General features: G+C 42.5%; 2 protein-coding genes across 2 annotated transcripts; one reads left to right on the top strand and one right to left on the bottom strand.

Annotated features, from left to right (window-relative positions):
- Nucleotides 1–3,025: 3,025 nt before the first annotated feature.
- LOC133469517 (zinc finger protein 135-like) lies at nt 3,026–11,848 on the bottom strand. Its single transcript, XM_061756699.1, has 2 exons — nt 11,346–11,848; nt 3,026–5,066 (listed from the first exon to the last, which is right to left on the bottom strand). The coding sequence occupies exons 1-2, from the start codon at nt 11,467–11,469 to the stop codon at nt 4,075–4,077; spliced, it is 1,116 nt and encodes a 371-aa protein (XP_061612683.1). The 5' UTR covers nt 11,470–11,848; the 3' UTR covers nt 3,026–4,074.
- Nucleotides 11,849–14,707: 2,859 nt separating this feature from the next.
- Nucleotides 14,708–21,436, top strand: LOC133469519 (uncharacterized). The gene is made up of 2 exons (XM_061756701.1): nt 14,708–20,688; nt 20,802–21,436. Exon 1 carries the CDS (start codon nt 16,466–16,468, stop codon nt 17,513–17,515), a length of 1,050 nt encoding a protein of 349 aa, XP_061612685.1. The 5' UTR covers nt 14,708–16,465; the 3' UTR covers nt 17,516–20,688; nt 20,802–21,436.
- Nucleotides 21,437–23,330: the final 1,894 nt, after the last annotated feature.

Here is a 23,330-nt window from a genome sequence, read left to right as displayed (position 1 = left end):
GGGGGGGGTAGGTTGTGAACAAATGTTTATTACAGATTTGGAGACAAAGAAAAAGGGCTCCGAGAACTAGATCCGGGATTAGCAGGGTTCCAAGGAGGACCAGTCTGGCAGGGGAAGAGGTGAGCGCTGGTTTGCGGGGAGCAAGGGCAGATGGCAGACTGGGGACAAAGAGCAAGAATGGGTTAGAGATAAGATTACGCGAGGTCTTCAGGAAGCAAAAGGTGGACAAGGCGGCTCGGCTACGAACTCGACATAGAGCGTTGATCAGCAGCCCTGACATGAAGAAGGTCAGACATGCAGTGGAAATGTGGACAGTGGGGCGAAATAGTTTTTTGACCTTTCTACGTTCTCTGTTCATTTATCTGGATTTTGCTGTGCTTTAATTCCATAATTTTACAGTGGAAACCCTGTTGGATGTGGAAACAATTTTACTTTGTATTTGTTTTTGAACTCAAGTAAGTCAAGTTTTTCTTTGAACAAAAGACCTGTGTCAGCGGATTACTTACAAACAGATGCCCGAGCCACCTCATCTGGCTCCTCTCGATGCGGAGGAGCAAAGACTCTGAGCCCCTCCCGGATGACCGAGCTTCTCACACTAACTCTAAAGGAGAACCCGGACACCCCGCGGCGGAAACTCATTTCGGCAGCTTGTATCCGGGAACGACACACAGCTCGTGACCATAGGTGAGGGTAAGAACGTAGATCGACCGGTAAATCGAGAGCTTCGCTTTTCGGCTTAGCTCCTTCTTCACTACAATGGACCGTTACGAAGTCCGCATCACTGCAGACGCTGCACCGATCCGCCTGTCGATCTGCCGTTCCATTCTTCCCTCACTCATGAACAAGACCCCAAGATACTTGAACTCCTCCACTTGGGGCAGGATGGTGTGATTTCTAGCACACGCACACACAATCACTAAGTCAGGTCTCTATGGAGCTCTAAATAGCCAAAATATGGGACCTTTAAAGCTGGAGCGCCAGCCAAGGTCGTTCTGCTACATTCACTCCGTTGACTGCCTGCCTCTGTGCTCGGCTCATTCACTTACCCAAGGTGCATTGGAAATCCTACGACTGTATCCCACCACCACTGTTGTTAGTGGAACACACTGGAACAAGGGGCAGCTGAAGTGTCCAGGGAGCAGTTTGGGGTATCAGTGTCTTGCTCAAGGACACCACAGCCGTGAGTGAGCCGGGGGATGTTGGCGGATGGTCCTGTCAGGGTCTTGAACCTAGGTCCCCCACGGCGGCAGGCGACGATCTTAACCATTGGTCCACGGCTGCCGAGAATGGTGTGCTTGTTTACGTTTAGGCACTTACTGTATTGCGGTGGCATGTCAAGCACAAAGTTGCTGATTTAATGTGGCTTCAACTACACTAATATTTAAGTTATTGGTTTATGTTGATGACATCATTCTGTAACTTGTGTGGCATATATTACCAAGTAATGGGTATGATTATGCTAATGCTTTTTTTGTACTATGGATAAGTGATATTTCTGCCGAAAGTAACTAAAAACTTTTTTCCAACTTAGTTACTTTTAAAATCAATTCATCAGCAAAATAAATAAGTTACTTTTAAGCTCAAGTAATCAGTAAAGTAACTAAGTTACTTTTTCAAGGTAACTGTGGCAACACTGAAAAGCACTGCTGACCAAAAAGATGAAAGTTGAGCTTTTTGGAAGGTGTGTGTCTCGTTACATCTGGCGTAAATGTAGCACAACATTTCAGAAAAAGAACATCACACCAACAGTCAAACACGGTGGTAGTGTTATGGTCTTGGGCTGCTTAGCTCCTTCAGGACCTGGACAACTTGCCGTGCTTGATGGAACCTTGAATTCTGCTCTTTTACAGAAAATCCTGAAGGAGAATCTTCAGCCATCAGTTTGTGACCTCAAGCTGAAGCGCACTTAGTTTCTGCAGCAGCATAACGATCCAAAACACACCAGCAACTCAACGTCTGAATGGCTTAAAAAGCAAAATGAAAGTTTTGGAGTGGCCTCGTCAAAGTCCAAACTTGAATCCGATTGAAATGCAGTGGCATGACCTTAAGAAAGGCCGTTCATGCTCGAAAATCCTCCATTTTTGCTGAATTCAAACAATTCTGCAAGGAAGAGTGGGCCAAAATATCTCCACAGAAATGTGAAAGAAACGCTTGATTTTAGTTGTTGCAGCTGAGGATGGCCCAACCAGTTATTAGTTTCAGGGGGCCATTACTTTTTCAACAAGGGCCAGGAAACTGAATAAATGAAAACAGCATTTTAAGCTCACTTGGGTTATATTTGTCTGATATTTACATTTATTTGATGATCTTAAACATTAAAGTGGGGATATGTCGCAAAAATATAAGAATTTGAGAAAGGGGCCAATACTGGGATCTGGATCCAGATGATTTTATTTTGTGCAACCACTTGACGAATTAGAATTAAGTGAATTTAACACACCATTTTTTTCCCCCAGTGTAGTCAGTATTTGTCACTATTGTGTTTATATCTGTCAAAAAGACACAAGAAATCCACAATTATAAATATTTCAATTTGTCAACTAGTTTAGGATTCTACTGCCGTCTCAGGTCCGCGTTAAGACTCCACATGTGGAATTGCTGGCTCCTGATGTAATTCAAATTCCGTTTTTTTGGGAATGCAATTATTCAAGTTTAACAATTGAAATTGAAATATAAATGATTCCAATTTTTGATTCAAACATTAAACCTCTTTGGAAAACATTTGAGACAGGAGCACTTTGGCATATGATTGTTTGTTGCTCCCCAAACTGTCTGTGGAGCACTTATTTTTATTTAAAAGGGAGACTTAATGTCTGGTGAACTTTCATCTATACGTGTGCGGGAAACTCTTAGAAATATATCTAATGGGAACTTCCTTACAGTGTAGCTGGTAATATGGGGTTGTAATTAGAGCTATTATGTAATGAGGTATTGAACATATTGTCTATGAGTTTAGCATAGCCAAAACATGGAAACCGAAGTCAACACGACACTATGTACCAAATATTAGAGCAAACTTGGAAGGAATACTCATTTATTAGAAGAGCCAAGGGGTGACTTTGGAATCGCAGAAACAGTTGATGTCTACATATAGTTTGTCCACAACCAGTGAGGCGCATTTTCCTTGTTGCCGGTGGTTCTTCATTAGAGGGTACAGAACTTTGCGTTGCTCGTTAATTTCGCGTTGGAAATGGTCATTCATCCAGAACGGTGTACTTTTCAGATCCCGTCCTTTTGACTTTACGAAGACTTTCTGCTGGAAATGTTCGAATTTTGCGATGATTGGATGGGGTTGACTCCCTGCTCCCGGTCCTCCTGGTCTGTGGATTCGGTGTGAAGGTAATGTTGGCAAGTGTCTACTTTGGGACTTTCAGTGACGTCAACATTAAGTTTTTTACTTGAGCATCTGGATTATCAGGTGTACACTCAGAAATGCTGGAAAAAAACGAGGTTATCCTGCACGCTTCTTGACTGTTAGTCTAGCAATCTTCTTTGATTTTGTTTTGTTTTCTTTCTTGTGAACTTCAACCTCAGTTGTCATTGCTTTCATGGCTGACTGATGTTCGGCATTGTCTTCTTTTAGCTCTTTGACTTGCTGGTGCGTGAACTCCAACCTGGTTTTTACCTCATTAATCTCCTGGTGTAATAAATCAAGAAGTGATAGCTTCTTGTCAATAGAGGAGAGGACTTTTAATATGGTCGTCGGGTGAGGTGGGTAATAGATCTGTACTAGTGGTTGAATTATAGCCTTCCCTCTTTTCAGTGGGTTCAAAAGATCCATTGATGAGTTCTTCGAGTGGCTCCACAATATCTTGGCATCAGCAGGGATTGGAAGAAAGCAATCAACAGTAATCAGCCACACAAAAAGAGGAAACAAAAGTGGATGTGGAGGAAATTAAGTCTCGAGGTTGCTAATCTAGTTTTTGCAGCATTGCCGCCAAGTTTCTTCTGGGAAATCTCGCTGTCTCTCGCGGTGTTAGAGCATGCTTCGTGGAGTCCCACAGTGGTTGTTTCCTATCCATCATAATTTTGGGGGGAAATTAAACATCTACATTTTCACTTAAAGTTTCTTGATCACTGCTGTTCTTTCTCACCGGCACATTGTGCCTTAGCCAGATACTTACAAGAGAATCTTCGACCACAATCTGCAAAGGCAAAATGTTTCTCACCAGTGTGTGTTCTTGTGTGTCTTGTCAATTGTCCCTTTCGAGAGAATCTTTGACCACAATCAGAGCAGGCAAAAGGTTTCTCTCCGGTGTGCTTTTTTGTGTGTTTTGTTAAGTTTCCCTTATCAGAGAATCTTTGACCACAAACAGAGCAGGCAAAAGGTTTCTCTCCGGTGTGGATTCTTATGTGTTTTCTTAAGCTTCCCTTAACAGAGACTCTTTGACCACAAACCGAGCAAGAAAAAGGTTTCTCACCAGTGTGTGTCCTTGTGTGTATTTGTAAGTGTACCTTCTGAGTGAATCTTTGACTACAAACAGAGCAGGCAAAAGGTTTCTCTCCAGTGTGTATTCTCTTGTGTCGTTTCAAATCCCACTTAGAAGCAAAGGTTTTCCCACACTGAGAACATTGCCAGCGTTTCTTGTCAGTGTGATCGGCCTTATGACCGCCACACTGCTCTTCATCATCATCATCAGTGTGAGGAGAGTGTGACGTCATGTCGTCACTATCCGACAGTGGCGCTATGAGGCCGTCGGCTTGTGATCCTCCACAGTGGTCTCCCCCATCACTTTCTGTTGTCATGTGTTGACCTGAGCTGCTACTGCTTGGAGGCTTCACTCCTATGCTCTCCTCCCTTTGACCTTCATTTTTACTGTTTAAAGGGGTGTCCCCAGTCAATGGCAACTTGGTGATATCATCCTCCTCCTCTTCCTCTTTGATATAGGGGACCTCTTTGTCCTCCACTTCCGCTTTGATGTGAGGATGCTCGGACTCCTCCGGTTTAATCTGAGGGGGTTCTTCCTCCTCCTCTTTAATGTAAAGATGCTCTGGCTCTTCCTCTTCTTTAATGTGAGTGGTCTCCGGCTCCAGACGCTCAGGACGAAGGTATGTTTTCCTGATGTCTGCAAGACACAAGAAGAGAAACACGTGGTTTGATAAGGTCAAGTCTGTTGTCTTTGAGGCTGTGTATGACACTTTATGTTTATTTAGATGTAAGATTATTAGGCAAGCCAAACTAGTAAAAGAACAAGTTAAGATACATTTGTAGCGTGACGGTCTGGTCTCCCTATCAGCGCACCAAAAGACTGATCAGCATGGTAACAATCTAACCTGCAACCGAGCGGAATGACCAAGACACAGTTGGTGTCTTGTAATATTGACTTCGTTCCATTCCCTGTTTAGAGAAACTGCCGAGCTTAATGTTTGACCTTTAAAGGACTACATTTGTGAATTAACTCTTACGTCAACATGGGACTGGGGTGGGGTGGTGGTGGTGGGGGTCTCTAGGATATCAACAGGGATTGCCTTAACCATTCACATGCATACATCTTCCGCTAAGGACGAAAAGGCGGGCACAAATTACTAGGGGTTTACCAAGCCTTTCAAGCCCTATTTTTGGACATCTAGGACTACCACAAGTAAACATGCGATCTTTTTCTGTCCAGCCAAAAATATTTTTTGTTTGAACAGTAATATTGCACACCGAAACTAACCCATGCACATATTTAAACATTCTATACCAACCCATACAGACATGATTGCAAACACATTGTACTTCGATTGTTATTGTTGTGTTGCTTCTTATACCGAATCTGAATTTCATTTTAGAACTACCGTATTTTCCGGACTATAAGTCGCTCCGGAGTATAAGTTTCACCAGCAAAAAAAAAAACCGCATAATCAAGAAGAAAAAAAACATACAAGTCACACTGGACTAATAAATCGCATTTTTGGGGGGAAATTTGATTTCTTAAAACCAGAGACCAAGAACAGACATTTGATCTTGAAAGGGCAAGTTATAATAATAACAATAGAATAGACAACAAGAGGCTGAATAGGTGTCTGGTATGGTAATGTAACATATTAACAGTTATTCAAATAACTATAACAAACAACATAAGTTTTCTCGATCTCACTCCAAATCAGCAAATCCATTGAATTCTTCATCCTCTGTGTCATTTCTAAGCAACGCCGCCAACTCCAGGGGTAGACAGGGAGCCGCTTCCTCTTCTGTGTTACTGTAGTCAAGACAGCATCAGCATCAAGCATCAGTTCCAGAGAATTATTCCGGCCTTTCTAAATCTCGACAGGATGGTTTCGGTTGTCACTGAATGCTTTGTTGATCCAAATAGTTCCAGAAAAGTTGCATGGCGCACCCTCCCGGTTGCCGTGTAACTGTGTTCTCCATCCATCATCCACTGCTCCCACAGGTGACGCAACATTGCCTTAAAGCTCCGGTTCACCGAGATGTCAAGTGGCTGGAGTACTTTGGTTAAACCTCCAGGGATTGATGGCAGGGATTGAGATGAAAACCTTTATTTTTTTAACTCTGGTGTGATGCGCGCTCGCATAATGTCCATCATAAGCAGGGCTTTCCGTTTTCTAAAGAAGCCATCCAGACACTTCATGTAGCACTTTGTAAGCCAAAAGTTAATAATTTCTTGATCCATCCACCCTTTCTCATTCACGGCCACGACAACTGAGGGGGATTGGATTTCATGGTTTTCCGTTTAAAAATGACCGTCGGTGGCAATTTTGATCCATCTCCGCAACATGCCAGCACCACTGTGAAGTGTGATTTCTCATGACCAGTTGTCACTATATTGACACTCGTTTGCCCTTTCTCTGCGACACTTTGGCAAAAAGGGATGTCAAACATGAGGGGGACCTCGTCCGTGTTAATAATAAGATCCTGTGTCACTTTGTGCTCAATCACTTGCTTTTTAAGAAACTCGTGGTAACTGTCAACCTTGGCTTGGAGGTCTGCTGGCAGTTTTTGGGACATCGTTGTCCGTGCTCTGATGGAGAAGAGGTTGCGTTGCATGGAGCGGTAACACCAAGAAGGTCCTCAAAGTAATTTATATTCATCACCTTGGCAACTACCTGGGCGTGGAGACATAACCGCAACGTTGACAGGCCTCTCCCGGCAGCACGTTGTTCAAGCACACATTTGTGAACTTGTTTTCTTCATTGCAGTTAGAGTATCCTCCGTTTTTCACCAGTCCCTCACAAGTTTATCACGCACTTCAAACTTTCTTTCTGCTGCTCGATGACCATTTTCAGCTGTACATTTCACAACTTGCATCTTGTAATCTGCAGAATATGATTTTCTTTTTGGGGGTATTTGTGTTCAGTCTTTCTCAGTTGTCTTTATAAGTTCCTGTTTACATTTAAAATTTTCAGTGGTACCGGAGTAATAGGAGTAGCAGATACAGGCACACAAGCCGAGAGTGCCCTCGGTCAGTGTTCACGATCACTATTTTCACTTGTAATTGTCTAAAAATAAAGAGAAAGAAAAGAAAATCCAGACTTTCAATATCGACAAAAATTACACTGAAAAATACGTAGTAGTTCAATGAGGAAATGTCATTGGCTGCTGCTCGTTAGGTGAGAGGCTGTGACAGGGTGACGTGTCCAAAATGTAGGCGGGCCAAAATCTGGCTGAAAATCAAATATTTCATCATAAAACAAGTTTTAGCAACAACTAGATTCGTATCACGATTCGTAGTTGCCGATTCGATTCAAGGACGATATTAGTTCATTTAGAACGACACGATCCGACACGATTAAGTGGGTGGAAATCGATTCAGTAACTTTTTAGCCAATAATTCATCTAATTAGTGTGACTTTGAAAGAAATACCTGGATACTGGACAGTGCACTAAGATTTCTTAGATTCTTGTTTATTGTAAGGGAATTGGATAAAAACTAATTATGGTCGTTAAATATAAAGATTTTCCTGATGTGCTTTCCTTTTATGTCTTGTTGTGTTTTCTAATGGACTATGAGTCTGCTTAATAAAAGTTGATTCATTGATTGTATTGCTTTGTAATAAATTTAAAAAAAGGGGGGGAAACAGCAATTTATTGTTATTTACATTATTTCAGCTATGATTTGACTTGTTGGGCCATTTTTTCCCAAAAAAATAGATGTGTAATAGGTGTTAGAATTCTGAGGGGGTCCTTGGAACAATGTCTCCACTGTAAGGTGTCCCTAGCTTGACCCAAAGTTTGAGAATCCCTGTTGGAAATGGCTAGAAATGAAGCACTGTGAGGTTTTCACAAGGAAAGTCTTTTAGGAATAGTGCTAATAATACATGGTGACCTAAATAAATGAAGAAACCTGCTCTCTTTAGGACAAACGTGAGCCGAAACAGCGTGCCGTAGTTGACAAAGTTGCTGGTTCTTCCCCTTCTGGTACTCTGCTATCGTTGTTAGCGGCTAGCAACCTAAGCTAACCATCTTGGAAGTCTTCAAAGTGCACAGCGATTTGCCGCAAGTCACACACGTGCATCCTTAATGATAATTTCTCGCTAGCCTCCTTTTCATCTGCCATCCACCAGACAGACGGACATCTTAAACATTAATAAAAGTGCTTAATAACAACACACACGTATATTGTGGCGTCTCACCCAACCACTAAGGGCATCACAGAAAAGCGTGACTCGATGTGGGGTATAGAAAAGGAAACGAAAAAGGAAAGAGACGAACAAGAAAATAGCCTTAACTGCCGTGTGCTAACTAAAAAAATCAAGCGAAGTAAAATGAAGTACAAGCGTTTTTCTTGGAAATGCACATAACACACCGCTATATAAAGCCTGCTGTGCTTAAATCCAGTGTGTTATTTCCCAGTATTGATACAATTGATTGATTACCTTTTAAAAAATGTCAATAGATATAGTTACGTCGGGAAGGCTAGCTTGCAGAGCACAGATCGATCCAGTTGGATCATAGGAATATAAATCGATACGTCAATGTAATTAATGAATCGTTACACCACTACTACTGAGACTGTTTTGGGGGGATATTTTTCTACAGACATCATTGGTAAGTCCAGAACTATGGAATACGTGCCAATATTCACAGGAATAGATAGGCCTTCTTTTCAGGCAGTCAGTTAGCGGCCGGCCATGTCTGCAAACCTTCACTAAAAGCCGCTGTTAACCGCTAACTGTGTCTGTCGAGTTATTGATGTCAAACATCACACCGTCCCAGTCACTTTTCCCCCTCAACTTTATTGATCAAAGTCATTGCAAGAATATAGAGGTCTATCATTTAAGATTTTTAAATGTGTTTCTTTAGGTTTTTGTTATATGGCAAGAGTGAGGTGTATAATGCGCACCCATGTATAATACGCACCCCAAGTTGACCTCAAAATTCCGGAAAAGCCTTCTACCCATGTATAGTGCATTTTTACAATGCATGATTGTGCTTCTACCCATATGATCAAAACACAAAGTATTATCTGTATTTTGTTAGTTTTTACAAAGAATTATTCTGAAGTTAAGCACTTTATTTTAACACGTAATCCTTTTTTTTTTTATTTACTGGCTCTTATTTTGAAATTCACACCCCTACTTTTCCATCCATCCATTTTCTGAGCCGCTTCTCCTCACGCGGGTCGCGGGCGTGCTGGAGCCTATCCCAGCTGTCATCGGGCAGGAGTCGGGGTACACCGTGAACTGGTTGCCAGCCAATCGCAGGGCACATACAAACAAACAACCATTCGCACTCACATTCACACCTACGGGCAATTTAGAGTCTCCAATTTCTGCATGTTTTTGGGATGTGGGAGGAAACCGGAGTGCCCGGAGAAAACCCACGCAGGCACGGGGAGAACATGCAAACTCCACACAGGCGGGACCGGGGATTGAACCCTGCTCCTCAGAACTGTGAGGCTGAGGCTCTAACCAGTCGGGCACCGTGCCGCCAGCCCTACTTTTATTTAGTAAATTAGAAAACACACAGTTGTGCTCACATGTTTGATCACCCAGGCAGAATTTGTAAGATGGGCGCAATTCTTGAAAGAAAACATGAAGGACCAGGCAAAACACAATAAAAAAATTTTTTAATGGGATTCAAATTAAAAGGTCAAGCATTTCAGAAAAACATTATTATTAAACAAAACATAACCATAAACAAATGAATGATGGTTGTTGTTCATTCATCAGTCATATTAAAAAAACAACAACAATATTTCACAAATTATGCCAGGGTATGTAAACTTATGAGCATAACTGCACATATATGCAGTCGTACGTACCCATGTCATATTGGAATGAAAGTGTAGGCTACACTTATAACCATTAGGTGGCGGTGGCATTTTGGAATGAAAGTCTACAGTTTTTTTATAACCACTAGATTGCGGCATACATTTATAAAATGTGAAGGTTTTTTTCCATTTGCCCCTATACCTATGTATAATGCGCACTATTGACTTTTGACAATTTTGGGGGGTATAAAATGCGCATTATACACGAGAAATTACAGTAGTTCTAATCCCAATTTTAATTTTAGATTAGGATAATCTTTTAACAGATTGTTCCTTATTAAAGATAAAGGGAAGCCAGTTGATCTGTCGGTCCCCAAGAACCCATACGAATGATACAATAAAGGGTATCCGCGCTCACTTCCGTTCTACCTTCATGTTGCTGTGTTGCAGTTTTAATGTGTTGTGTTCCGTTGTGGGTTCATGTCGTTGTGTTGCAATAGTTGTGACCTGTTTCGGCCACTGCAGCAACCCTTTCAGATCAAAACTTCTGAAATGCTGACAAACTTTTTTAAAACTTGGCAAAAAGCAGCTAAAATGTGTAGATGGGGAGATTCATTCAGGATTTTGAGGCGGTGTGCAGATGACACAGACACACAGGCGAGGCCACGTTTTGAACCTGGGTCCTCAGAAGTGTGTGGCAAATGTGCTAACCAGTCTGTCACCGTGCCACCAGGTTAGGCATTACTTCAACCAAAATATGAAAGATAGTACAAACAGACGAGGACCGGGAATACTACAGGAACTTATACGACTACTTGACTCAATGGCATGCAATACAAATATTTCCAAATTATACAAGGGAAAAAGATTATCCAAGTTTGAAAACACAGATTATATTAAAGTTAAATGGGGGGAAAGAAGGAAATGTGTTGTCTGATGCAAGGTCATTGGACCTTTTTGGACAGAGATCCACACACACATAAGAATGTATTTGGTGTAAATGATCCCCTTTAAATGTGAAAGTGTGTACTGCATTCAGGCAACTTGCAGCCGGAGTCTTGGAATGTTAATGACAAAAAAAAAACATTGCCATATAGTACACATTATTCAATATTAACAATGTTATATGACATGTCACTCAGGAATTAAGAATGAAAACTATTTCCGAAACAAGTGAAGAAGTGAACGGACCTGCTGTGCGTAACCCAACGCTTGGCTGCTTGCAAACAGCGTCGAGTAGTTGGCGTTGTGTCTCTTTCTCCTCTTTTGGTCCCCAAAGTTCCTCCTCGTACTTTGCTCTACTTCTTGCACACATTTTCACGCGACGATCACAACACTTTGCGCTCACACTTGATCTCTGCTTGGCGATGTGTTGCTCATAAACGCGTCTCTTTGTTAGCAAGCGAAACTAAGCTAAGCTAGGCCGAGTAGCTTCAACGTGCATCGAGACGAGTGCAACCAATGACGAAGATTTAATCAATGATGTTTTAGTCCAGTCAAGTAGCGATGGACGTACTGCGTTGAGTCTTCAGTCCGTTCAGTATGTACTATTTCAGGAAGATTTAGTGAACAGCGTGTTAGTTTCGTGAAAAACAGAAGACGTGTGCGGAGGTAGATCTGCAACGGACCATGTACGGCCATTCCACTGGGACAAACTTTGTTTAACGAATGCGTGAATTGACATACACGACTATATACACACACTATGAATACAAGAACATCAGTGCCTCAGCAAGCAAAAAAATAAAGAAAAAAAATTTGATATTAAAACACAAACACGCTAAAACTTCCTTTGTTTATGTAATGTAATAACGTAATTTCTGCGCATGAAATAAAGTTTGTCCCAGTAGCCTTGCCGTACACGGTCCGCTGCACATTTACCTCCGCATGCGTTTTCTGTTTTCTTTACGAAACTACAACATGCGCTTAAATCTTTAGGATCATCTAAATTTGCATTGAACATGTCCATCACCATTTTATTTGACTAAATTATCATTAATTGAATCTTCGTGTCCGCTTGAACTGATCTCGGTGCACGTTGAAGCCGCTCGGCCTACCTAGCTTAGTTTAGCTTAGGTTGCTAACAAACGGTCACATTTATGATCAACGCATCGCCGAGCGGAGATCACGTGTAAGCGTAAAGTACTGTGATCGTCGCGTGAAATTGTGTGCAAGGAGGACAGCGCAATACGAGGAGGAACTTTGTGGACCAGAAGAGAGAACAAGCGACATCTGGACGCTGTTTCAAGACGCAGCCTCGAGTAAGGTTTGCTCACTTCTTACTCTCACTTGTTAAGGAAATACTTTCTCATTTAAACAATATTCCTGTTCTTATTATTCTTTTTTTTTTTGGGGGGGGGGGGGGGGAGTGTCATTCGGGCACTGTATGTAGGTCCATCCATCCATCCATTTTCTACCGCTTATCCGAGGTCGGGTCACGGGGGCAGTAGCTTTAGCAGGGATGCCCAGACTTCCCTCTCCCCAGCCACTTCATCCAGCTCTTCCGGGGGGGATCCCGAGGCGTTACCAGGCCAGCAGAAGGATGTAGTCTCTCCAGCGTGTCCTGGCTCGTCCCCCGGGTGGGTACGGAAAGTATTCAGACCCCCTTCAATTTTTCACTCTTTGTTATATTGCAGCCATTTGCTAAAATAGTTTAAGTTCATTTTTTTCCCTCATTAATTCACAGACAGCACCCCATATATACACACACAAAAAAACGGAATTGTTGAAATTTTTGCAGAGTTATTCAAAGGGAATAACTGAAATATCACACATCCATAAGTATTCAGACCCTTTGCTGTTACACTCATATATTTAAGTCGGGTGCTGTCCAGTTCCTCTGATCAATGCAGCCCTATGGGGGGCTCAAGCCAATGCAAACTGAAGGCCGGTCCCAAGCCCGGATAAATGCAGAGGGTTGTGCTGTGCTGGAGTCACGAGATTGTAAGGGCAATGATCGCCTTCGTCAATTTATCGGAGTCCTCACAAATATCAGTGATTCATTAAATACACTGGTCAACAAGTGAATTCCGAGTCCTTGCTTCTTTTACATTGTTGAAATCAAATGTTGTCGGGCATGAAATGTTCATCAGTGCTAATTGTTCAGGGATAATATTGGCTGAGTAAATCGGGCAGCAGATTAATCGGTCGGGTGCTAAAAATGCAGGTAGACCTCATTGTAGTACCTCTGTGCTCTATTGAGCATGGTTTATTTTCTACTCAAGCTATTATAAACTGCCTAAATAATAAGTCAGACGGGAAAAAAAGAGAAATGTGGGTTGGTTTTCACACGCTTATGTTTTACATTTTCTCTGTATTTTTGTTCATATTACAATATACAGTGGGTACGGGAAGTATTAAGACCCCCCCTTACTCTTTGTTGTATTGCAGCCATTTGCTAAAATCATTTAAGTTCATTTTTTCTTCATTAATATACACACAGTACCCCATATTGATGGGAAAAAAATGGAATTGTTGACATTTTTGCATAGTTATTAGAAAAAGAAGAACTGAAATATCACACAGCTATAAGTATTCAGACCCTTTGCTGTGACACTCATATTTAAGTCGGGTGCTTTCCATTTCTTCTGACCATCCTTGAGATGGTTCAACACCTTCATTGGAGTCCAGCAGTGTTTAATTATACTGATTGGACTTGATTACTTGAATACTTACCCACTGTATGCTGTCGTGTTTAAAAAAAAAACAAATAAATCACAATGTAATTTTTTCAATATCATACAGCCCTTCTGCAATATAAACAGAAATAGACAACATCAAGGGCACAACATGAGAATTCACTTCACTAAAACATGTACTGTATTTGTCTTTTGAAAAATATCTTCGTCCTGGGCACCAGGAGACAGAGTCCCTTCCGATTCAAGAGGAAGTGGAGGATGAAGAGTCCCCCCTCATTAAAGAAGAAGAGAAGGAGCAGGAGTTCCCTCACATTAAAGAGGAGGAAACAGATCACCCTCACAATAAAGAAGAAGAGCCTCCTTCCATTAAAGAGGAGTCAGAGCACCTTCACATCAAGAGGGAGGAGGAAAAGCTCTCATACATCAAGCAGGAAGAGGAGGAGGAGGCTATCAGCTAGTGACCATCAACTAGTGTCCCTTTGAAGAGTGAAGATGAAAGTCAAAAGTGAGGAGAAAAGAGGGGCAGAGCCTCGAAGCAGCAGCGGCTCAAGTCAACACATGAAAACAGAGGGTCATGGCGGTCACTGGGGAGGATAACAAGCAGACGGCCTCTGAGCTCCACTATCAGATAGTGACGACATGATGTCACACTCTATGATGATGAGGATGATCAACAGTCTGAAGGGCAGAAGGGAGGTCACACTGACAAGACGCGCTGGAAATGTTCTCAGTGTGGGAAAACTTTAGCCTACAGGAGCGGCTTGAAAGAACACATGAGAACCCACACTGGTGAGAAACCTTTTGCCTGCTCAGTTTGCGCTCAAAGATTCTCTCAAAAGGAACATTTAAAAACGCACAAGAACGCATACTGGAGAGAAACCTTTTTCCTGCTCAGTTTGTGTGAGTATAGTTTTCTTTCAGAAAAATCTCCATAAAATATCCCATAATGACAAAGTCAAAACATTTTCAGACATTTGTGTACATTTATAAAAAAAAAAGGTAGACTTTTAAACATAACAGGTACGTACATAAGTATTCACACCGTTGGCTTAATATATTGTTGAAGCACCTTTGGCAGCAAATCACAGCCTCATGTCTTCTTGGGTATGTCTCTACGAGTTTGGCACACCTGTTTTGGGGCAATTTCCAGAGGACTCTGGAGCCAGTTCTCTTGAAGAATTTCTCTCTTCGGCAGCTGTCATTTTACCCTCTATGCGGACTAGTTGCCCAGTTCCTGCAGCAGAAAAGTAGCCCCACAGCATAATGCTGCCACCACCATAATTCACAGTAGGGATGGTGTTAGCCAGGTGATGAGCAGTGCCTCTTCTTCTCCAGATATGACACTTGCAATTCGGGCCAAAAAGTTCTATTTTGGTTTCATCAGACCACAGAATTTTGTTTCTGCGGGTCTGAGAATCCTTAAGGTGCCTTTTGGCAAACTCCAAGCGGGCTGCCATGTGCCTTTTAGTGAGAAGTGGTTTCCGTCTGGCCAGTCTACCATAAAGGCCCGATTGGTGGAGGGCGTAAGCTATTGTTGACCTTCTGGATGGTTCTCCTATCTTTGCAAGGGAACTCTGGCGCTCCCCCTTAGTGACCATTGGGTTCTTGTTCACCTCTCTCACCAAGGCCCTTTCTTCCCCGGTTACTCAGCTTGGTCGGACTGCCAGATCTAGGAAGGGTCCTGGTGGCTCCAATCTTCTTCCATTTCCGAATAATCGAGACCACACTTTTTTCGGGACCTTCAATGCTGCTGAAATTCTTTTGTATCCTTCCCCAGATTTGTGTCGTGGCACCATCCGGTCTCAGAGGTCTGCAGACAATTTCTTAGACTTCATTGCTTGGTTTCTGCTCTGATAAGCACCGTCTACTATGAGACCTTATATAGACAGGTGTGTGCCATTCCAAATGATATTCAATCAACTGAATTCACCACAGGTGGACTCCATTCAAACTGTAGAAGCATCTCAAGGATGATCAGTGGAAATCAGATGCACCTGAGCTTAAGTTTGAGTGTCATAGCAAAGGGTGTGAATACTTACGTACCTATTATGTTTGAATGTTTACATTTTTTGATAAATTTACACAAATGTCTGAAAATATGTTGACTTTGTCATTATGGGATATTTCATGTAGATTTTTTTTAAAGAAAACTATACTCAAATCAGCTTTAGAATTAGTTTGTAACATAGCAAAATGTGGAAAACGTGATGGGGTGGACAAGTGTCGAGAATAAGCACTCGCGCTAAAACAATTAAAGCAATGTATCTACTTTCTCCAAATGTTTTTGTGATGTGCTTATCAAATTAGTGAATCATTGATTAGATGGACCGTGAAAAACCTTTGACTCTTGGTGGTAAGATGGAAAAGTGTATACGTGATGGTGAATAAAATTCAACTCTTCAAACTGAGACTAACTCAGCCCCAGGTGGTCAATTTTGCAATATAGGACAGGACAGGAAAATCTCTGGAGTTGGTTGACATGATGATTAGGAGAAAGGTTGATATATTGTGTGTCCAGGAGACCAGGTGGAAAGGCAGTAAGGCTAGAAGTTTAGGGGCAGCGTTGAAATTATTTTACCATGGTGTAGATCGGAAGAGAAATGGAGTCGGGTTATTTTAAAAGAAGAGTTGGCTAAGAATGTCTTGGAGGTGAAAAGAGTTTCAGATCGAGTGATGAGGCTGAAACTTGAAATTGAGGGTGTTGTGTGTAATGTGATTAGTGGCTATGCCCCACAGGTAGGATGTGACCTAGAGGTGAAAGAGAAATTCTGGAAGGAGCTCGACGAAATAGTTCTGAGCGTCCCAGACAGAGAGAGAGTCGTGATTGGTGCAGATTGTAATGGGCATGTTTGTGAAGGAAATATGGGTGATGAAGACGTGATGGGTAAGTACGGCATCCAGGAAAGGAACTTGGAGGGACAGATGGTGGTAGACTTTGCAACAAGGATGCAAATGGCTGTAGTGAACCCTTTTTTCCAGAAGAGGCAGGAACATAGGGTGACCTACAAAAGCGGAGGTAGACGCACGCAGGTGGATGACATCTTGTGCAGACGATGTAATCTGAAGGAGGTTACCAACTGTAAGGTAGTGGTAGAGGAGAGTGTGGCTAGACAGCATAGGATGGTGGTGTGTAAGATGACTCTGGTGGTGGGGAGGAAGATTAGGAAGACAAAGACAGAGAAGAGAACCATGTGGTGGAAGCTGAGACAGGACGAGTGTTGTGCAGCTTTTCGGGAAGAGGTGATACAGGCTCTCGGTGGACGGGAGGAGCTTCCAGAAGACTGGACCACTGCAGCCAAGGTGATAAGACAGACAGGCAGGAGAGTACTTGGTGTGTCTTCTGGCGGAAAAGGAGAGAAGGAGACTTGGTGGTGGAACCTCACAGTACAGGAAATCCTACAAGGAAAACGGTTAGCTAAGAAGAAGTGGGACACTGAGAGGACCGAGGAGAGGCGAAAGGAATACATTGAGATGCGACACAGGGCAAAGGTAGAGGTGGCAAAGGCAAAACAAGAGGCATATGATGACATGTATGGCAGGTTGGACACTAAAGAAGGAGAAAAGGATCTATACAGGCTGGCCAGACAGAGGGATAGAGATGGGAAGGATGTGCAGCAGGTTAGGATGATTAAGGATAGAGATGGAAATATGTGGACTGGTGCCAGTAGTGTGCTGGATAGATGGAAAGAATACTTCAAGGAGCTGATGAATGAAAAAAATTAGAGAGAAGGGAGAGTAGAAGAGGCAAGTGTAGTGGACCAGGAAGTGGCAATGATCAGTAAGGGGGAAGTTAGAAAAGCATTAAAGAGGATGAAAAATGGAAAGGCAGTTGGTCCTGATGACATTCCTGTGGAGGTCTGGAAGCATCTAGGAGAGGTGGCTGTGGAGTTTTTGACCAGCTTGTTCAATAGAATTGAATTTTGGCATTTTAATGAAATCTTTGCAAAGAGAGGAAACAGTACAAGTCTTACGAGTTGTCACCCCTTACTCAAGCCCAAACTAAAACCCCCCCTTGTTATATCGAAGTGAGAGAGACCGAGAAAGAAAACAAAACAATTATCTATGTGCAGCTGCAACAAGTATTACACACACAGAGCTAGTCGTCACAACATAACAATAAAGCATGTGAAGGTTGTTTTACATAACTAGGAACAAGTATTAAGCACAAAGAGCTAATAGTCTTCAATAAAGCATGTGAAGGTTGTCTAAACCTAATAGAAGTAGGTTTCCAACACAGCTCCCCCTTTTGATTATATTAATCAACATATTACATGCTAATGATCAAAATTCATTAAAACATAAAAAATTAAACAGTAAAAAGTAATCAAACTACTAAAAGTTACTACACATTGCTAAACACTAATGATCAAAACCCAAATCATGATAGCAGCTCGCGATCGTGTTCCTTAAAGAGGGCTTGTCTATGACGACGGGAACGGGGGTGTGGCAGAGATAACGCATGAGTGGTCTGTCAAAGCAATAGGAGCTCACCGACCTGACCAATCGGGAACGAGTGTAGTGCTGACATATAGGGAAAAACAAAAGGACGTGCATGGTACAGATATAGATTGGCAATAAGATTTTGGTACCTTCCCAACATACACACACTGGCCAAATAGAGTTTTGCTCACTGCAAAACAGCGGAATTTCACTCCGGGACGAATGTGAACTGGGCCAAACAAAGGCACCATGCCCGAATCGTTAGTGGGTTTAAAACCATCCACATTTTGGGGAACCTGTTTCAGCCAAGACGGTTTGAAGGGCGTCGAGAAAAGTAAACATTCGTGCTGTAGGACGTGCAATTAGCAGGAGCAGTTGGCGATCGTATCGGGTCAACTGTCAAATTGGGAGCATCGATACACAGTTCAGACAGATGATTGGTCGTTGCTCAGCTTTTCTGACCTATCTTCTGCTCCTCAATGACCTATCAACACGCTATCAGTTGCCAGCACCGACTGTAGTGTTTGCTAAAAGTGAATCCTCTTTCTTCGAGGTTACTTAGCCTCTGATTTCCTCCCACACCCCAAAAACATGCACAGTAGGTTGATTGTAGACTCTAAATTGCACGTAGGTGTGAATGTGAGTGCGAATGGTAGTTTGTTTATATATGCCCTGTGATTGGCTGGCGACCAGTTCAGGGTGTAAAGTATTGCCCTCCTTCTCAAAATCTTATTTTTAAATATCTGACAAATGTAACCCAAGTGAGGTGAAAATGCGGTTTTTAAATGGTGATTTCATTTATTAAGGGAAAAAAACTATTCTTAGTCACCTGGCCCTGTGAAAAAGTAATAGTAATAGGGTTACAAAAGCTATTTCTAAAGCGTTAGGATTCCAGCGAACCATAGGGAGAACCATTATCCCCACATGAAGAACACATGGAACAGTGGTGAAAATTCCTCGGAGTGGACTGCCAACAACGATTACCCCAAGAGAACAGACTCATCCAGAAGGACACAAACAAACTCAGGACAACTTCTGAAGAACTACAGGCCTCTCTTGCCTCAGTTAGGGTCACTGTTCATGACACAATAAGGAAGCGAATGGGCAAAAATGGCATCAATGGGAGAGTTCCAAGGAAATTATGTTCAGTTTACAAATCCTGTTCAAGAAACAATTAGGTTTCTAGATTTCGGTTCCACTGTACACAAAAGAACACACACTGGAGTGAAAACATTTGCTTACTCAGTTTGTGTTCAAAGATTCTCCGTCAAGGGAAGCTAAAAAACACACGAACACATACATGGAGAGAAGCCGTTTACCTGCTCAGATTCCTTTCAGAAGACAATGGGGCTGGAAAAAAAAAAAAATAATGAAATAAAATAGGTCGACGCAGAATTTCCGCCTCGAAGCTCCGCCGGGACCAGAAAAAGAGTTCTGCCGGAAACAGTGTTTCACGAGGACATTTATTGCAGATGGGCCACTGATAAACTTTGCCGAAAATGACAGAGGAGCGTCTGTAAGTGATTTTTAAGACACTATTAGATGTGCAATGTACATATAACATGATGTATGAGTGAGGTAAATGGTAGTTAGCTGATTTTTTTGTTTTTTGAAACTAATTTATCGCAAGCACGCTAATTGCAACCACTTTGTTCAACCCTGGCGAAAATCTTGTGATCACTGAGAACGAGGCCTCAAACGTCACAGTAGTGTCGAACTAAAATATTTGATTTTCAGTCAGATTTTGGCCCGCCTACATTTTGGACAAGTCACAGCCGCCTGACGCGTAGATGGCAGAAGGCAAGGACGTTTCCTCGGTGAACTTCTTTGCAGACGTGTGGACTCGAGTCACATGACTTGGACTCGTGTCAGACTTGAGTCATGAATTTGATGACTTTAGACTCCACTTGACAATATGTTGAAAGACTTGCAACTTTACTTGGACTAGAACAGCAATGACTCGTGACTTGACTTGAAGTTGAACCCATTGACTTGAAGAGACTTGCCGCTTTGACCAAAGCAATGAGAAACTCACACTTTGTAGCGTTCTCTTTCTATAGCTATATGTGCAACTTACTCTTTTACTACGGGAAAATATGATGTGACAACTTACCACTGAAGGTCTTAATTATTATTTACAGATGTTACATTTGGGCATGACAAATTATTGCAGATCCTGGATCCATAAATTATGCACAACTGGCCATGTCATTGGCATCCTTTGCACAAAAAATGCTGAGGCGGATTTTATCCAATGGAAGGAAGTCCTTCGATTGCCAGACTACTCAAATTATTCTCAGAATTTTACGGCAAGTCAATTAATTTAAGTCAAGTATATTTGAGGATGCGTGTGCTCCCTATCCCATTTTGAGATTGTCTTTGCAGGCACTCCAATGGACCGGATCCATTCGGGTCTACCGAAGCCAGGTCTGCCGATGGACACACGAATTGTTCGGGTATTGCACATTATCGACTAATCAATTTCAGGAAACAAGTCCAATCAGCACTCCTAAGGCTGGCTGACGGACCTCTGCATGTCATCTAACCCGGCGAGTTTGTGCTGATCAAGAACTTCTGGCGGAAAACATGGAGACATTAGAGCTGGCTGGGGCCTTTTCAAGTCCTGCTTGTGACCCACACTGCAGTTGATGTTGCTGAAAGAGCTCCGTGGGTTCACATGTCCCACTGCAGGACGGTTCCGGTGCCTCCTGTGATCCCAACTCCTCGTCCTCCTTCACCTTCTGCAACGGGTGGTTGGAAAGCCCGGCCTGATAAAGCTGAATACTGACCGCGACCGGAAGGAAGCTGCTTGCTGCATAAGTCCGACATGGCTGAATAGTCTAATGATTCACTGTTAGTATACACTTCTAGCTACAAGCAGAAGATAGGTCATAAAAGCCAAGCAACGACCAATCACTTGTTGTCTGAACTGACGAGCGCACACCTCATACACAAATGCGCACTTTCGTAACTCGCCGTATAGCTCTCGTTTTTTTGTGTCGCTCTTCTTGTCCATGATTGACTCATTGTTTGTCCAGTAAACGCGTGTGGACCCAATTGACCCTGTAACACTCTCCCATTTTTTTCAGTTTAACTGGGCATTGCTTTGGCATTTGTGTCTCAGACGGGCCGAGACACACAGCAACTTGTAACCTCTCTTGACTGTCTCTCTCTTTGTAAAGATATTAAAACTACAAAAGACAAGATTGTTTCCTGATTTAATTTCCAAAACAACGATTATCCCAGATTGTTTAAAAATCCATTTGGTATCTAAAGAGCAGTCCAGTTCTGGGGGACACTAGATCACCTCAGGACTGAATAATTGTTTTTCTGACTAATTTCTTCAGCGTTATCAGGACACATCAAACTCGTGCCAGAACGTCCAAACTGCAGGCGACTCTTTGGGGGCTTACTAATGATGGATTCCTGCTCGCACACCAACCCGCCCATAGGCACTTACTTTACTGGTTCAATTAAGGTAAGGCACAAAACAAGTAACACACATAGTATGATACTCAAGTTAGTTTTGTTTTAGACTGTCCACTTTCTTTCTAATGTAAGCCTATATTTGTTGTATGCAGCAAGTAAGTAATAGACAAACTCAAACATGTCTTATCGGCATGATTTCATTAAGCTAACAGTTATGTGTCGCTAATGTTGTGTTCCAAGATGGCGCCAAACTGAGTGGTCACCTCGGTAACGCGCTCTCGAGTACTGTTTATGTTTTTGTGTTTTTCGATTGTCTTTGGAGACATTACGCGACTTATTTCCACAAGTAAAGACTTACTAAACATTAAGGAGTCTACTCCAGACTTTCTTTCACAAGGGGGGGGGGGGGGGGGTCGCCTAGGTCGTCGCTGACATCAAAGGCTGTTTCATACTCCTTGAACGCTGGCAGCTACATCCATTCCACACATTCACCATCCACATACAGATGTACAGTGGGTACGGAAAGTATTCAGACCCCCTTCAAATTTTCACACTGTGTTTGATTACACTGATTGGACTTGATTAGACCTGACAGAACTGGAGAGGAGAGGAGGAGAGAAGAGGGGTAAATTATGTAATTTTAACACATTTTAATCATGTGCAACCGATGTACATGTTCAAATTAAGGAAATTCAAAGGACTCTTTTTTTCAGTGAGGGACGCTGGAGCAGTCCTCCACGTCTGCGACACCAGAGACTCCGGGGACGGTGGACGAATGAGGTGTCCCCTCATGTATTCAAATTATAAATTGAGTAATCAAACAGGAGTCAAAGTTTTTGATATCCTTTTTGATATGCTGATGTGCTTCTATTTGAATTCAAAAGAGAACTACCATACATAAAACATTTACGCATTAAGCTTTATCTCATCGGGCAGAGAGTAGGTTACTTTATGAACACATTTGTTATGCGTTATAAAAATACATGGCAGTAACCTTGTGGGGTAATCAGTCAGCCACGTGCACCCACCGCCCCCGAGACAGCAATGTCACCCATGATCGCAACGACTCGCTCCTCCTTTTTTTGTGCACCTCCACTTCATTGAGCAACATCACATTCAGAAAAATTCTTTTTCTTCATTACCTAGCTCGTTGTCCTTTTTTCCTGATCACGCAGAGATCGGGATCTCAGGCGGAGGGTTCATTTAAATATGATTTGCATATTTAAATGTGGCCGTGGACAGGGAGGAGTCAGCTACTCCAACATGTGTGCTCATTTCCACGTTGATTGGGATGTACGAAGGAAATATGCTTGGGTTCATGCATACATCTGGATATTTTTGTGCGTACGACATTTTATGGATTTCAGCATACGCCATGTACGCCAAGTAGTGATGTTACAGGTTGTGCAGAGTCTTCGAGGCGCGTGTCGAGTAAAGGAGGGGGCGTGTCCGCAGTTTGGACATAGCTTGGGCAGTAGATAGCGAGCGATTGCGAATACGTCACTCCTCGGAATCCTGCCCGCGAACCCAGCGTCCTGGTCTAATAGCCCAGCCGTTGGTGCACTCGACTCGCAACCTGGGGTTTGGTGGTCGCCTGAGCTCGAACCCCAAGCAGCACCGGGCCGTATAAGTAACTGTTATTGAGGCTGATCAATTACATTTGTTTCTT

This window comes from Phyllopteryx taeniolatus, chromosome 19, assembly GCF_024500385.1.
Source record: "Phyllopteryx taeniolatus isolate TA_2022b chromosome 19, UOR_Ptae_1.2, whole genome shotgun sequence".
Taxonomy (NCBI): Eukaryota; Metazoa; Chordata; class Actinopteri; order Syngnathiformes; family Syngnathidae; genus Phyllopteryx; species Phyllopteryx taeniolatus.
Note: the sequence above shows the minus strand (reverse complement) of the source record. Positions and strands in the feature narration are given on the sequence as shown.

Excerpts from the sequence above, each read along its gene's own strand:
- LOC133469519 (XM_061756701.1), top strand. The coding sequence starts at position 16,466 with ATGAGGCTGAAACTTGAAATTGAGGGTGTTGTGTGTAATGTGATTAGT.
- LOC133469517 (XM_061756699.1), bottom strand. The coding sequence starts at position 11,469 with ATGTGTGCAAGAAGTAGAGCAAAGTACGAGGAGGAACTTTGGGGACCA. Across the intron at positions 5,067-11,345 it reads CGTTGGGTTACGCACAGCAG|ACATCAGGAAAACATACCTT; the intron begins GTCCGTTCACTT and ends TGTGTCTTGCAG.